Raw genomic sequence first — 17,797 nt, forward strand, 5'->3', positions numbered from 1 at the left:
CAGGCCACTAATTTATTTCAAAACCAGGGTGGACTAAGAGGCAGGTACCTGATGCCACCATTTCACGTAACAGTACCTTAGAGGGAATACTACTCTAACTCATGCTGAAAAACTTGATGTGCTCAGCTGGTGGAAAGATCCTAAGTCTCAACATACTCTTAAAGTGGATCTTGGCCCCATTCCTCAGCCTCCTAATGCATACTCATAACCCCAACTCATAACTCGTTCAGCCTCTCTAGGTAGTTAATAGGATTTGTTACGAGGTAGAAATGTGATTCCTCCGAGGTGCAAAATTACCACTCACGGTTCCTGCTGTAAGAAAGAAAAATGTATGCATACACCAATGTTTTCAGAAAGCTTGAATGGAAAACCCTTTCATGTCAGAAGTTTATTTTTATTGGTAAAATATTAAATAATATACAGAATTAAAAACTGCACTTACACTTCTGAGAAGAAATAATTCTTGGACAAATTATATGCTTGTTCCTGAGATTCCCTACATTTATTCCAGTAGCTGTGCACTCAAGACAGTACAAACCTTTATAATATAATCCTTTTCACAAAGTATTACAAAGTTTCTGCAGCTTTTTTTATTTATACACACATACAGACTCACACTCTCACATGGCTGTACAACACTCACACATGTACAGAGTACACACATACAGATGTGGAACCATATGTATGCATGTACGCTAAGGAGAAAAAAATAACAAGTCCCATAGTTCAGTCTACAGCGGCAAAACTCTTCAGCAGGGGGATGCAGGTTTACATTGGGGTTGCTCACATGCACCACTGTGATTGTTTCTGAACTCCAATTTAACAGCACGTTCCAAGGGTTTTGGAATAAAGTCGGATTTTTATTCTTTTAGATTCCTCAATTTGAGTTCAGAACATCTGTTGCAGAACTAAAAATCATAACCTGGGAGAAAACTTTTTTTTTTTTGTGTGTGTTGTTTTTCATTTGCCAGATTACTCACCAAATCTTATCCTGCTCCAGAAAATGACCGATGTCCAGTTCGGCACTAGAGTGGGCAGAGTGCATCCCCGCACGAGTCACGAAGATGCTGACAAACAGGTCAAGACCTGACAGCCTGAAATAGTGCTCACAAGGTCTCACATGCTTTGCTACGATCCCACTGCTTCAGTGCGGTCCCCGTTCGCGGGAGGACCTGAACAACCTGCGGGAGGTTGCCCGAATTTGGCCCTAGGAGTGTGACCCCGCGGGCAACTGCGACAGTCACCCACTGAATACATTTTTCTACTTGAACTCAAACAGTCCAATCTGGGAAATTATTTTGGCAATCTGTCAGAATGGGATATAGTCTCCTCACCTTTGCTGTTATTAAAAAAGAAATAATCTTAAATAGAAATTTAGAAGACAAAAGTGGCCACTGTGCATGCGCAGTAACTGCCTTTCAAAGAATCTCAATGGGATTTTTATTACGTACCTAGATACATATTTACAGAACAGCGGTTTCAGTCTACTGGGGTGGAAAAAAAAGGCATTAAAAATACACTATATATAAATATGTATGATATGTAAAACAAGTCCCATCTAAACGTATATAAGACAAGGACAACTCTAAAGAAGCTTTTCTGGTCTCTCAGGTAGATAAAGGACACGAGTCCTGTAATTCTTACGCGGGCAAATCTCTCCCATCAGAATAAATGGCAGTTTTGCCCTAGCTAAGAGCTTAGGCCTAATCCAAAATCCATCATCAAAGTCACAAGAGTCTCCACTGAGTGGGTTTTGGATCAGACCAACCGATCTTTTTATTTTTTGTTATTTTCAATAAACATCAATATTAAGTGCTTATTTAAGAGGAAAAAAAAAAAAAAAAAAAAAAAGAAAGCTGCAATTACAAAAGAAAATGAAGGAAGAGGCAAGAACACATTTGTCCTTATTTCAGACCACTGGATGTGTTTCAATGTCAAATAAAAGCCAGAGTTAAGGTCTGGGCTTTAGCCTTAACTTACAGTTTCTCACCTTTTGTCAGTCAATCTTAATTTACATGGTTACTTGATGCTTATCTTTGAATGTATTTAAGATACAGAATTTCATTTCAATGATTTGTATTGACTGAGGAAAGAGAAAATAAACCCTCATACATTAATAAGACGTCAGGGAAAGTATTGCACTTGAACAGAAAGATAACCCCAAAAGGTGGTTTTGTCTTTTTTTTTTTTTTTTTTTTTTAAACTAATGTAAGCAAATCATCCATGTCTGCAATGAGCATCTTTAGAAAGCAAGATCCAAGAATGAAGCATACGAAGGAAATTTGGGGTCGGTAACCCCCACCCTGGAATACAACAGTAGTAAAACTTTTTAAAGCATTTTCTTCCAACAGGAAAAAAAAGTTATATGACTTTTTTTTTTTTTTTTTTTAACTTTACAATTTTTAAATCTTTCTAAACATTTGCATTAAAAGTTTCCAGTTTCTCATAAAAAGATATACATTTTAGGAAAAAAAAATACAACCAGAAAATAAAACCAACTAAAAAGGCAAATATACAGTATTATAATTACATCACTGTGGAGTCATCTCTGAAGGTACCCTAGGTCTTTAAAGTGTTACAAAGAGTACGTACCTTAATATTTTTTTCTCAAATCAACTATCTTTTTTTCTTTTTCCTGTTTTTAATATAAAACTACACTTGAGTACAAAAATATGTAAACAGACTGTACAGCCAATGAACAAAAAACCCCCAAAAAACAAAAAACCCTAGACAGCCCAAAGCTACAGGAGATAAGAGCAGGCCCAGACTTAAAGCTAAGAGAAGGAAAAGGGGGAGAAAGAGAAAACAATTGGAAACCGGAGGAAACTGCTACATGACAGAGGAAGTGAACACGTTCAAGCTCTGAGAACACTTGACAATTAGTCAAAGAATTGATCACAGTTTCAGAATCTGAACTACTACAAAAAATAACCAGAAGTCCTTCCCTTGTTACAGCGTGTTCAGAAGCGAACATCCATTTCCAGTAAGTAATGTCAAATCCCAGTAAGTGCATAGTCGGGGATTCAGTGACCTCTACCCCTTCAAGAAGCTTTTCTTATTCCATGTCACTTGAGGTAAAACTAAATGGCCCAATTTACTGCCAACTGGCCTCTTTGTGCCAACAGTGGAGTCATGCTGTCCCCTCTGCCTTGCAGGAGGCTCCCGTATTTTACCCTTGATGGATAATACAGACTACAGGCTACTGGTACGCACATACCGCCAAGCACGAGGGATTAAGGCTGCTACACCAACGCACGTGAATCCATGCTCACCGCCGAACCCCACTGCCAAGTGCTATCAACCTTGGACCTTGCCATGCTGTACCACGGAGCAAGTAAGGCCCTGATTTAACAAATTAAGCACTTGGTTAATGGTAAAGCTGCCATGCACTTCGAAACTGAATCGAAGGGGTCCACATGGGGCTCATGGCGTGCTCCTGTACTTGCTTGGCGCAGTGGGCTGAGTCAAATGGCTGCTGCAGGAAGGAAACGTCGGCCGCCTTCAGCAAGCTTTGGGTCAAGCTGCTGCCCTTCTCCCAGTGGAGAACATGTAACACAACGCCCTCAAGACATGATCTGATTAACTTCATCATCATTCACTCTGTAAAATACTTCACGTACTGCTAGTGAATACACCATAGTATTTTTTTTTAATTGCAAATAATATTGGGATTTACTACAGCAGGGTACGTCTTTGCTGAAATGGTTGCTGCTGTCCTCCCATCAATGAAGTCCCATGATTTTTATCTTAACTTTTTAGAGCATGGGGGTGCATGGACAGCTGTACTCCCAGATGGGGATCCACGTGAGACCAGTAACCACCTTTCCGAGGGCTGGAAGTGAACTGGAGTAAGTGGGAATGTTGTTGTTTGAGCCTAGAATAGAAACCAATAATGTTCTCCTTGTCCTATCCTTCAGCACAATTCTTAATGGGATGAATGGGAACACATCTGTTGTCAAGCAGATTCTGCCTCCTCTCTACCTATTTCCTGGTTCCTGCTCCCATGTCCTCACTGTGGCCGCCGTGACCCCAAGCCCAGAGGGATGGTGGGTGGCTTGGACCCCGTGGGAGATGCGCTGGGGACCAGACCTCCTCCTCTGCCCGCACCCTCAGATGCTGCACCCGTGCAGGGTAAATAACCAGACCTGAAAGTAGGTCACCAGCCTGCCAGGAAAGTACCAAAACAATACTGCACTTTTCACCCAAGCGTGCCAGCTAATAAAGCCCCGCAGAGGAGAACGAGCTCACCCCAGCCTCAGAGGTGAACCTGCCCCACAACATCACCCCCCGGAGGGTTTCTCTTTGCTCCATGTCAATGATTCAGGCGGCGTCACAGTCAAGCAAAGTCCAACGCTGCGTTGGTTGGGACCAGCGCCGAGACCAGCTCTGGCTGGAATGCACTTTGCTAGGGCAATGCCAGCCCTTCCCACTCCTAATGCCAGCTTTCTGCAGGAAATCTCATAGCTGAATACTAAGACAGCCTTCCCTCCCAGCTGAGCTGCAAAAAAAGGTGCGGGGGGGGACCGGGATCTGCCTTGCCGTGTTGTACAAGAAGGGATTTTTACTTTGGGTTGGTTTTTGTCGTGCATTCTGAAAGGGCAGGGAAAGATATCACGAATGACATCATGAACTTTCAAAATGCATTAGAAAAAGGCACATATACAATAAAGCATATATCTAATTATACGATACCGTATATATAAATATACTTTCTCAAAATCTCCAGCTGCTCTTGACCGCACGCCATCACTACCATCCACCTTTGTTCTGAAAGGACACTAAGCCGAGCTAACATGCACATTTCTAGCGCCAAAGCCAATTTCATCACACTTTTCCTAAAAACCTCGAGTTTAGGTGATTCAGGTAACAGTGCAGACTCCCTTCTCCCTCATTATAATATAATGCACAGAAACAGGAAAGTAAAGGAGTATCATCTAGTGAAGGAACCTTATTACTGCTGCTCCTGTCCTTGGCTGAAATATGCACCTTTCCCTAAATTGTCTCCAAAGTTTCTCTCAGGAGGAAAGATTGTTTTCTGGCTTCTTTCAGTGTATTCTCAAGTATGAAAAAAAAAACAAAAAAACAAACAAAAAAAAAAAAAACTGAAATAACAGCTCAGGACCCAGACAACAGTAATAATATCCTACTAAAGATCATTTTTGAAGGGTTTGGTTGAATTCATGGCCTCCTCCTCTGCCTGACAGCTGCAATTTAAGAACACCCTTGTAAACAGAGAAATTTTGAAACTCTTTAAAATTGAGAATTTCTTCACTTTTAAGTAAATATACTTTATTTCCACGTGGCTATTATGTGAGCTGTCCTCTCAGACCGCAGAAACTACCACCACCAAAAAAAAAAAAAAAAAAAAAGGCCAATTTACAGATTTAGATTCTTTCTCTCTAATACAGACCAATAGAGGTTAATGCCTAGACACCTTTCACATCACTTCATAGATGGAAGCACTTTTTAAGGAGAAAAAAATTGTTTTAATCTCATAAGTTACTGAGTAAAGAGCTGGCTTTCCTGAAAAACGCTATATATTTTGATGTGCACTCCTAACTGATTGCAAAGAAAGGTGGCTGTAAAATTCATTGGCCATAACAGCAGATATATAGATAATGCCCTTTGCTCCAAGAACATGGATCATATGAAGAAGAGAATAAGCAGGCACACTTCTATTTAAATTAATAGGCTTGTACTACTCTAAATTGAGTCAGAATCTTGCCATTTTGGATGTAAAAAGAAGTGAAAGGGTTTACTGGCAGGGATGTTTGCAGAAATGACTTTTTTTTTATATAATGAAAATGGGGAATGTTTGCAGGAAGCCAATTCTAAATTTGCAAATGCATGTTTTTAACTGGAAACCCAATTCCAAGAATTTCAAGAGAGTCCAGTAAAAATCAGCCAGGTTTGATTTCAAGCACCAAATACTTAGAACAAATGGATCTGCAGTCCAAGGCTTATCTACTCGAATTCCTAGTACACTTTGACTAATGGATTTGACAAAACTCAAGAGCTTTTCTTAGCAAAGTGCAGAGAACGAGCAAGAAACAAAACAAAAAAAACACCAACTGAAAGGCCCCAAATTTGCACACGCCCATGTAGGGGCAAAGTGATTTATACAAAACTCTATTAATTTTACCTAGATCAACTAGGCACCTGATTTTGAAGAACTGAGGACTGCCTTTTTTTCCCTACTCCTCTCTCCCAACAAAAATGCCAAGTGGGAACTCAATGCTAAAAATATATACTAGATATACTAGTTGAAAGCTTGGTTCAAAACTTCAACTGGAATTTAGTCTTTCTTCCTTCCCTAGTTCTAGGATGAAAAACTTCAGTGAGCCCTAAGAAAACCCTAAGAACAGGACACTGATACTAGAAATTAATGCAACCATTCAGCCTCTTGCTTTCTAAAAAATACAGCTTTTGGAAGGTGACAAACAGTGAGTGCCCTCCCCACTGTGTCTCCCGTCCTCTATTTCCGTGATTCTAGGACAGGGCACTGCTCACAAACCGATCTTGAGTGCTGCCACTGGAACAAGAAGTTGGGCTTGACTGAAGCCAGCTACAAAACCACCGATCCTCCCTGTCTCATCTTTTAAACATCTCCAGCATATACACTGCAGGAGGTATCAATGAATCATCAGCGACTGAAAGTGCACACTCACAAACTGTGGGTATAATCACAGTCAACGTATTTGTGGATACACAAACGATGCTCCTCCTTTCCCTGTTCCTCTGGTTTTCCATACATAGACTTTTTTTTTTTTTTTTTTTAACACTTTCTCCCTAGTGCTAGCTATTCCAAGAAACCAAAGCTTGTTCTTTCCACTACCAGAGGGAAGAATGGACTGTTATCCCCCCGAGACTGAAAGTGATTCTTGGCCACCCTTTGCTCTCGCACATACATGGGGCTATCTGGAGTTCCATGCAAGCCCAGTGACCTTCAAGCCCAGCACCTTTCCCTTTGCACATGGTTCTTAGAAAACCCTTGCTGCCTTGGAAGAAGTCGCAACCACCTTCCCTCTCCCCAACCCTTGTTTTGTGACATGCTGTAAAAGCAACCCCCTTTTTTTTGATTTCCAACCAGGATGATGCAGAACGCAGCCAGCCACCTCCTAAGCCAACCTTCCTAGCTCTAGACAATCACCCATACAAAACCTAAGTGCTGCCCTCCAGCTCGTACCCCTTTTTCTATGGCACAATCTCCTTCGGTTACACCAAGTGCAAGAAAAGGAGAAAGGGCTGGAGGTTAGTTTGCCTGAGCTTCCTCTGCATTAGAAAGAAGAAAGAAGGAGGGGGAGGAACCCAACGACATTAAGAACAATGTTGGGAATAGGTCTTTAAATCTGTCTCTCCAAAGCCCGTATATTCCCAGCCTTGATAGCTCTCACATTACACAAGATGACATTTCTCTCCATATTGTATTATAATTAATAGGCTACTGCAAGACTTTACCAGCTCCTACTTAATAGCATTTCAGTGCTGGGAAGCAGTCATCAGGTAATCTGGCCATGATCTACTGTATCCTTTCTAAACACAGGTTCTAGCTGCCAAGAATGTCACCATAAAAAGATTTCAATCGATACCACTCAGCTCCTTACTTTCAAACGCTCCAGGTCTAGGAAGAGAAGAAAAAACCCAGTACCCTCAAAACAAACAGCAAACTGGCATGTGCATAGCGTATGCAGATTGAAGCGAGCAGATGGGAACTCATTATGGCCTGATCTTGCTCTCTTCTTTTATACTTTAGTAACTCCATACTTTGGAAAAGGTCTCGCCAAGTGCATGGGGACTACTTGCATGGAGGGGGTTAAACCCATGCATTTCTTTCCATTCTCAAGCTGCGCTCTTGTTGCCAAACAACAACATTTCAATTGTGATTGGTACAAACAGTTGGGTTGCAATGGCAATCTGTCACGTAGGTTTAAGCCCAGTTTTTACTGCTGCAACCTGCAACTTGGGTGGTTGCTGGCTTTGCTACTTTTTGGGAGAGAAAGAAAGGAAACAAAACAGATTGGTTGTTTTTCTTTCTTTTTTTTTTTTTTTTTTTCTTTTCTTGTCCAGTCTGTAGCTCAAGGAATTGCTCTGGAGTTTGTTTCTTTATTTGTTTTCTCTACAGCGAAATTAATAAATTATAAATAAAAATGAAGTCTGTGAATTGAAATCAAAAGCACAGCACCTGCATATCTCCATGCATCAATTTCTAAAGAAGTAGGGAAGTTCATATGAGATCTGTTTGTTTGCAAGGCTTGTGGGCTCTCCAGGAGGAAAGGCTATCTAGCAAAACCTGCACTTTCACCCCTAAATTAAAGAAAAATTGATGACAAGAAAACAAAGGGAAATCACTTTTTCAGCAAATAAGATGTCAACAAGAGGAAAAAAAACAAAAACGATCGAGGCTCAGACCTTGACGTAGCTGAAATAGTTGGGTTAGTTCCATTAAATTCAATGGAGCTAAGAGGATTAATGCTGGCTGACGATCTGACTCCTAGCGTTTTCTCAGCTGCAAGTCTCAAGTTTAGGCTGTTGCCAAGAGGTTAACACTGTGATAATAGAATGAGAAAGTATTTATACAGGTATATATAGATATATAATTATATTTAAAGAACACTTTGCTACCAGTACTTTTGTCATTTTAAAATCTGTAATTTTAAAACAAAATTATTTTAGAAGAGCAGCAGAACCTCTTGAGTAAACTACAGACTCCCTCGCCCACTCCTAGGCCACTTACTGTCCTAGAAGCAACTTTAAATGTTATTTGCAAATGATATTTCTTAAACCATAGGGTTCAACTAAATATGTAAGGCTCCCAAGGGTCTCTAAGAAGCCAGTGAGTCAACACATAGGCATGGAGTAATGGCAAATCAACAATTCTAAAAAAGGTGCTTCATAAGTTAAGGAAAATAAAAGTACAGAGCCTCAGACTTACCACAGAAGGCCCTCAGGACTTATGAAACTAAACTGCTGTTACGTGGTACAGTGTTAAGACATACATTTCTTTTTTTTTTTTTCTTTTTTTTTTTCTATACCTTCTAGAGGGGCAATACACACTGAACCCAGAAAAACAGCTCACCCTAGAAAGTAATTTTGAAAAGAATATTGACTTTGATTCGTGCTCCTAAATCCCTAAACAGTTTTGCTTTAAATGCAATTGTTCATTCTGTAGAATAAAGATCCCCCAGTCTTCTCCAACCACCAAACCCCCCACCGTATCTGCACATTTGAAAAAGGCTCTCCTCTGAAATGTTTCTACCTATTTGTCTGAAATTATAAATGAGCGGCAACTCATCGTGACTTTAAAGCACCTAGCAGGGTTGAGCAACATCCCAAAATAGGACATGATATACAGCTGATCGAGACAGAAACAGACTGCCTTTCAACTCCCACAGAAAGCAAGTCAGGTCACTCACCAAGAAGTGACAGCAACAACAAACCCTTCTTTTATCCCTTCCCTTCCTTCTTTCCATTCTTAAGCTGGGCAGAGCAAATGAGGTTGGGTCCACAAAAAAAAAAAAAAAAAAAGGTTAATAATAATAATTAAACAACAGCAACAACAACAACAGCAACAACAACAAAATAGGCGCATCAATGTCTGAGGAAAAGTGGGATTGTAAGTGCAGTATTTCTTCATGTGCAGTTCTTCTACTTCATAAGAGTCCCCTTTGGATGAGAAGGCCTAGTGGAATGTGTGCTCCCCTCGGACAATGTGCGACGAGAACTCATAGCGGTCCTGGCTTCGGTAGCCACAGATGTTGCACTCTAGCGGGTCCCGGTAGCCGTGGCAGCCCATGTGGATGGTGTACATGACATGGTCCAGGAAAAGAACGCGACAGTGCTCACATTTGAAAGCCCTAATCTGCTCCCCTTCTCCATTGATGACCTTGTAGATATCCTTTAAAGAGCCCTTAGAAGCTTTGGTGGCATCCAAAGCCTTGGCGTCCTCCTTCATATAAGCCGGGCTTGGCTTCCTCTTGGGATTTAAGGCAGAGTTTCCTTGGTAGGACTGGCGGTCTTCGTGGCTGCTCTCTGAGTCAGTAGAATCCAGGCAGCTATTGCTGGGGGAGCCCTCTCTATCCTGGGTTCGACTCTTTGGTCTGATGAGGGAGATCGGGCCATCCATGTTGTTCTCGTGACTGTCAGCTGTTTCCCTGCTGATGGGCCTTTCTATCCTGTTCGGATGATAGACCTGAGCGTAAGCCGAGCTGATGACCGGGGCCACCTCTGCAATTGTGCTTGGTGTGTGCTGCATCAGGGGGTGAAGTGCCTCAGCTCCAAGGTAGGTGATTGCATTGTTGATGGCTTGGTCCATCATGTGAGACTGCATCAGCTCAGCCTCCTTCTCATAGGGTAGGTTCATATCAAAGTGAATATCTGGATAGCCAAATCTCATGAGCTTTTCACCTAAGGGACAAGAGCAAACCAGTGAGAAACATCAATGCAATCACTCCACGGTTTTACTGTACAAGGGGTGGGGAGGGACAGAAACACCTGGCTTGAAGTAGAATTCATTCCAGAGCCCAAAATTTGCCTCCTTCTTGTTAACAGAGCTCGTACAAAGTTTCTGTCTTGAGATGGGTAAAACAGCACCATCACCTACAGCTTTATTGTTATTCTGGGTGAAGCAAGCAGCTGCAGTGACCTCCAGACCGCTTCCAAACCTTCCAGTAGGCCTCCCTGTGCTCACGCTTCCAGTTAGAAAACACATGTGAACAGGGAGAAAATGGGATTGTAATGCTGAAGTCAATGAAGCTTTACCAGTTGATACCTTTAGACATACTCTCCCCAAATTAAAGGAGGCAGTAACACCTGCCCCCCCAACTCTACAGTGCCTCATACCTACCTTACATCAGGGCTGCATAATCACAAGTTTAAGCAACAGCTACTGAGGGCTGGTAAGGTGGGGACCTAACAGCTTTAGAGCCACAGTTATGTAAATCCTTCATCCAACAGAAAAACAATATTAAAATGTGACTACACTTGGTGACAGAATGCAGCAAATAATGTGATCACCTGACATCTTGCGTTCAGGGTAAAGCATTTTTGCAGCTCATCCCCTCAAAACAAGAAACAAAGCCTTCACCAGCATTTGGGGATGAAGAAAAGGACAAAAAAAAACGTTCAAGTGGCTGTCTAGGCAGGAAAGCAGAATAGAGAAACCACATGTACAGCTTAGTTTCATTTAGTAAAAGGCAAAAGCATCTTTCATTGACATCGGATAAATAAATATATAATGATGATGAAAGCTGGCTGATTCATTACTATGTGAATCCAAATTTAAATCTTTGTAGCCTTTTAAAATCAATGGCGTTACAGATAACAAAACCAGAACCACAAACTGGTAAATTATGCTAGTCACAGGGCACGTTGTGTATGGCAGATCTCCTTTGAAGTTAAAAAATCACAGCTACTTACATCAGGGCTCAGCTTAGCAGCACTGCTTTTCCAGTGATGGCTTTAGTGTGTTAGTTAGTACAAGGAAAGTTCATTTAACAGCTCTTCTTAACTAAATATAAAAGATTATATGCTTACTGCATGCAAAAAAGATATACACACTCACATGTTCACGCATTAATATTAGTTAATTGTTAAGAGTTAATTTTTGAAACTGATTTTACAAGTCTGATAAATAATTTTGGTGGATTTTCATTGCCTTTGTTACTTTTTGGTTCCTTGGAACATAAGAGCACACTATTCTTCAATAGTGTAAGCTAATCAATTCAGGGAGTCACTACATACAATGGGTTTGGCTATCCAAGCATTACAAAAACTCAAAAATCTTGTGTTACCTTTTGCCAAAATTGCTTGGAACAAAATGTGTATAAACCAACATAAGACAGAAACAGAACTGTAATCCCAAATCTCTTCCAAATAGCATTAGTACATTTCAACATAGCTATCATTCAGCATTTTATTTTTGACTATAATAATTCATCCCATTTAGTATGGCTTATCTTAAAGTGATGCATGAAGAGGGAAATAATTTCACATTACCCATGGAACAATCAGGTTATCCTTGGAGATGATGCATCACTTTTGCTTGGGAACTCAGCCCTGATTAGCAAGGTAATTAAATGCAAGTTTAAAGTGAGGCACGTGAATATTCCTACTCTCTGGCAGCACTGTTCATGTGCTTCTGATTAGGGACCATGTTTGTATATCTCATTATAGTTCCCTACAGCCAGCTGTGTTACACTTATAGCTCAATGAAAGCAAGCATAACATAGAAAACCATTCCTTTGTTGCACATTAGACATTTGGAGAAAAATAGGGAAGGAAGAACCATACAGTATTGCAGTGATGGCCTTTGTTATCTAATGTGACTTAAGGGTGATTCCTGTAATCCAACATCCCCTTTTAGCATTTCTGTCTTGCCGTCAGTTGTGGCTGTCCTGCCACAGATAGGCTGGGTGACTCTTTAATGGGAGGTGGGTACAGCCCTACTCAAAAGGGAGCAGCTACTTCCCAGGTAGGGCCAAAGTGTGGCTGGAGGAGAGTTGCAGGAGATGTGGGATGCCTCCGGCACAGTGAGAGAAAGAAAAGGAAATGGAAGAGGCTGCTGCACTCTGACACCCACTCAGGCCAACTGTATCGCTCCTGTGATGAATAGGTAATTGGATCTGGTGAAAAAGGGTCCAATCCGGTCTCCAAACATGCTGTCAGTCCTTTGTAAGCTAGATAGATCAAGAAATAGCACCTGTCCTTTACGGGCAACTTGGATGAACAATGCAGACCTTATTTTGATTCCTTTTACCTTCCATATTTAGCAACTCCACCAGACAGCAGAGTAGAGAAAATAGTAAGTTGCCAGTGATCTGAATTATTCATTCCTTTAATTATGCTTCAAAGATGTCAGAGCCTTAAAAATGGCATGTGACACACAACAGTAAAATAAATGCTAACATGGAGAGAAGGGGGCATAAAACAGAGAGCTCAGAAGAAACATTAGCAAACCAATCCAACATGGTTTTCTATTTCAGCTCCTCTTCAGCCAAAGCTGGACTTAAAACTAACTAATCAGATTCATCATTTTTAATTTCTTCAAAACTATGCTCAAATTCTACGCATCCTTATCCTACGTTACTGAAATGGAAGAAGAAATTCTCCACTGTGGTCATCTTACCATATGACATTCAAAAAAATACCCCACAAAACAGATATGGCAAGCTAGATCAAGGAATACAGACACATCTGTCCTGTGTACCTGCAGTCCATTTTGTCAAGTATCTACAGCAACTGCAGTGTCAGAAACTTTGGATAAAGCTGTAAGAAACCTTGGAGAAATCAGATACAGAATTTACCACTGGTTACATTTCTTCCTGACCCCCATTAACTAGAAGCTGACCAACTCTGAAGCAGGTTGATCTTCATCTGTTCTGAGATGCCTGCACATTTTTAATTCTTACTATAACAACTGTGGTCTTATCGTAAGATGTATAAATGTCTTCTTTTGTATCCTGCCAAGTTCCTAACCTCAATGACAGTCCGGGACTGTGAGTACAACATTCAAATTAAGAATACGTGAATCTGCTTCATGTGATCAGCTTGAAGATAGCTTTAAATGTCTGGCTCTCCATAGAAAGAGAGGCAAAAAGTATTCAGACTGCTGTGGATCTTAAGTTATATTTCTGCCTCCACTATCTCAACGGAGCTAGCAGGACTAGTACCTCAGTGACAGATATATAACCAAGTTCCTCAATCAGAAATTAACTCTCTTTGCCGTATGCTGCTTCCTCTCCTCCCGAAATTTCAGCGAAGAGTAGAGACTGTGGTCCATAACCAAGGTCCCTTGGAGACTGCTGATCAGAAAGAGCAGTAAAGCATTGATAGATGTAGCATGCAAAGATTTGAGCTTACGCTTACATGACCTTCTCATAAACACCATTAAGTTGTTTTGGACAAGTGCCATACTTGCAGTATGCACAGGAAAATTTCCTGCAAGCAAGAGAACCATTACAAGTTCTTCCTGATAGAGTTGAACAATATTTCATTGGGGAGAAAACGGGAAGAAAAGTGAGGTCATGGTGAAAAACAAAGGTAGCAAAGCAGAGAGACTGCTGGTTTTCAGCTCAGACAGTGCTGCCAGGAAAGATTAGAAATTGCAGAAAAATACAATACAGTAAATATGAAAGAGGACACTTTTCCCCTACAGCTGAATCTGGATAAAAAGCTGCATGCCAGGTGAAACCCCAAGTTCCTAGCCTCAGAAAAATGGAATAACAAAGTCATCTGTTATGCCTATAAATGAAACAGGTTCATCTTAAAACAAAGAAATATACCGTACTGAAGAGAGTAATAAAAAGTTTTAGCATATCTCACACAAGGATTTCTGAGCAGTAAGTTTGCCTTTTAAGACAGTAACAACATATGGCCAAATGCACGTTGAGTGGACAAATAAAATAACCTTCCTGGTCTAAAAAAAGAGGTCATCATCTACAGCTTCCAAAAATTGATTGGATTTATATCATCCTCAGTTGTGAAGGACATTGTTAAAGTTTTACTTTAACAAGTAAAACTATGCTGCTTCTGACAGCAGCATAGCTACTCCAAAATTTAAGGGGGAAGGGAGAGAGGTCTCCAGTCCTCCCAGATGAATTCTGTAGCCCCAGAAAAGGTAACTTTTAGGAGGTGTTGTAAATACGATTATGTCTACATCTGTGGACAACTTGAAGGAAAAAAAGGGGGAAAAAAAGGCAAGAGTGAGAGGTGAGAACTGCCCTTCTTCCAAGGCTGCAGTGGGTCTGATGTTTAGTACATCAATTTAAAGTCAGCATGGGTAACTATTTCACTGTTGATCACGATATGCAGGAAAGTACCGCACTTGCTGAGACAACACTAAGGAGATCTGTTATGATGGAGCTACGTTTACTGTATCATATAGCTGGATTGGGCTTGGCAGTAGAGCCCTGCTCCTGTTGTCACCCTTTTCAACCATAACTAGTGCCACAGCAGTAGATTAAAGCATCCTCCGGTTCTTACTAGCTGTACAGTAACTCATTTCAGAGCACTCAAAGACAATAAAATAAGAACTAAGCTTTTATCTCAGGAGGGCTAATAACAATATAGGAAAAAAAAAAAATGAACCCTCCTAGCATTTCTTGTGTGGGTTGGATTGTTCCTGACCTAAGCCAGGCTTAGAAGGAAAAGAAAGGACATGAAAATTTTTAATCAGTGCATGGAAGAAGCCTCGCACTGGTATTTTTTGGCATGGGCAGATGACCGAGAGCAGCCAGGTCAGTGTGTCAGCACCCCTCAGGTGAGGAGCTGCATGCTGTTAGCCCCCTACAATTCAAAACCATGTGGGTTAGCTTAACATCACCCTCAGTGGTGATTTAACAAATCCATCTGAATCTCCATTTAACTGAGGGGCAATGACTTTCCCAAATTGCTGTCTTAATTGCCTACAGCCCTCTGGATCCTCTCTCCATAAGTGTCCTCAGTGTAGGCAGAATGAGTATTCGACACCTTTAAAATCTGTATGACTGTCCTTACAGGGAGTGAGTGTGGCAAACACACATTACATTAGGTCAGAGTCTAGCAGCATACACTTACCCCAAATAATTCTCTGTCCTACCTCCCCTCCTAAGTAGCTTAACACTGCCTCAATAGCTGTGAAAATTACCTTTAGCTGGACCTCAAGTAAAATTGTCAATACCGTCTCCTGTCACTAGCAGAACAATTTTAAGATGTCAAGATACAAAGCAAAATACAAATGTGGGGGCTAGGATTCTAAATTTGGTAACCAAAAGTAATCTGATGCTGTTTTATATTCATTAAGTTTATCAGGTACACAACACTGCACTTGGAGCAAGCACTTCTTCCAATACAAGTGGTGTGATTTTGCTTCCCCATGCTGATATTATCAGACCAGTTGTTTCCAACTCTCAGGAATTTAATACGAGTTACAAGTCTTGTGATACCTTTTTTTTTTTTTTTAAACACACACACGTAGCTGGATAATCATATGAGTTTTATATTTTACTTGCTGGGGTGAAGAGAGGGAAAGATGACAAGTCCTTGTCAAAAAGACAGAGGGTCAGAGAAATGTTTAAAAAAATTGACTTAAGGCACAGGGAAAAGCTCAAGACCTTCTAATCCATTTTTGTGATTATGGGGACCTCAATTTTGAATAGCCTGGGCTGGCAAAACTAATGCCACTGTTAGCATAATTTCTTGCTGTGATTTAACCATCTCAGCTGTTGCCCCTCCCCATCGCATCCAAGTTCTGAGAGTGCTACTTTTCCCCTTGTTCTTTTGGCTATCGTTCACAAGTTACAAGCAACCTATACCTACAGGCTAAAAATAATAAAAGGCGTATCTCAAGCTTACCCACAAACTTCTGTGGGGTGGAGCTTTTACGCTTTCCCATGTTGCTTGTCAGCTTCTCTATAACAGCAGGTCTCTCAAAAGGCACCAGAGAAATATTGTTGTCCATCACAGGCTCTTGTTCCTTACAATCTTCCATAGGAGGTACTACATAAAACCAAAAAATCGTATCAGAGAAGTCCGGTCTACACTTCACAGACGACGACAAATCATTTGAGCCTTGTTGATCACGCAACAAGTGCAACGCAAAATAAAGCAAGGTGCAAGAACACAACGGGCATCAAGACAGTATTTACCCTTGAGCAGTCAGAGCCAAGCTTTTCAATTCCCTCTCTTTGGGACCATCTTATTTTGCAGAAGCCCAGCTTTAAGCATTTATTAAAGAACTTATTTTGTTCTTAATACCGAAGATCCCCAGCGAGGTGGGAAGAGAGCTAATGGTGCACGGCACTTTGGAAAATTCCCTCTGCAGATCTCCCATTTTCTGTTATTCTCCCTCTAGTACAGTCCCATGACAACCTTAAAGTTACACCAGTAACATTCTTCACACATTCATTTAACATCAAGCTTATCACGTGCTATGTTTACCCATCTTATTTCCTTATCACGCTAATCTCAATGACTAGAAAACATACAAGGAGTTAGTGATACGAGTTTCCTGGGCCTGGCTTTGCACTCCCCAAGACAAAGGCTTACAGAATGAACAACGTTTAAGGTGTGTTTCCCTTTTTCTAGACATGACACCAAAAATTCACCAAACACCACACTGAAATTGCAGGATTAACGTTATATGGAGATTCCCTCTAGAATCAGTGAAAGAAACTAACAAGTTTTTGAACTAACATTTTCCCCTTCACATGCAGACTTAACAGCTGGTAAATGCCACTCTTCTTCATCTGTCTTCTTGCTGTTTGGGACCAGCAGAGAGCATCCCTGTGCCACCTGTGCTTGGGGAATGCTCATATATTGTCTTTGAAACAATAACAAGAAATTAATGACCTCTTCTGTCTCCTCATTTCACTCCTCACTGCTTGCTGGGTTAGAAAATAAAGTGCTAGTGCAAAAAAAATAGTACAGGAATTCCATGGGCTACCAACCAAGCTAGGGTCCAAACAGCACTTTATTTTTGTCACTTGCTGACATGTTGTTCGCTAAATATCTACAGAATATTGTTTTTGTTGAGCATCCTCTTACAAACACCAGAAGAGTCAGTGGTAACATGCTGAGGATTAAACTCAGAAACCCTGAGTCATTTGAAATATATGTCAAGTGTAGCTATTCCCACCACTCTGCAGCAAGGAATTTCATACACGGCCTGACCGTTCCTCATTCATCTCCAGAAAGTAGCGAGAGAAACATGAGAGGGATCATCCACTGATGTCTGCGTGCTAATAGGAAGGTCAAATAATAAGAAAGTTATTTGAGAAGAATGGATGGCAGAGAAATAGGAATTGGGATAATGCGGCAAAGA

The 17,797-nt window shown here is 40.9% G+C and overlaps 1 protein-coding gene across 5 annotated transcripts in view; it reads right to left on the bottom strand.

The window, feature by feature from the left end:
• Nucleotides 1-440: 440 nt before the first annotated feature.
• IKZF2 (IKAROS family zinc finger 2) overlaps nucleotides 441-17,797 on the bottom strand; it is a 115,915-nt gene continuing 98,558 nt past the window's right edge. For 3 of the 5 annotated variants that reach the window (XM_082763370.1, XM_082763373.1, XM_082763369.1), the window contains 2 exons: nucleotides 16,330-16,473; nucleotides 441-10,404 (listed from right to left, as the gene is read on the bottom strand). In XM_082763370.1, coding sequence (XP_082619496.1) covers nucleotides 9,680-10,404; nucleotides 16,330-16,473 — 869 coding nt within the window. In that variant the 3' untranslated portion in view covers nucleotides 441-9,679. The remainder of the gene's footprint in view (nucleotides 10,405-16,329; nucleotides 16,474-17,797) is intronic. The other 2 variants (XM_082763372.1, XM_082763371.1) reach the window with 1 other exon arrangement.

Source organism: Aythya marila, assembly GCF_965140915.1.
Source record: "Aythya marila genome assembly, chromosome: 6".
Classification (NCBI taxonomy): Eukaryota; Metazoa; Chordata; class Aves; order Anseriformes; family Anatidae; genus Aythya; species Aythya marila.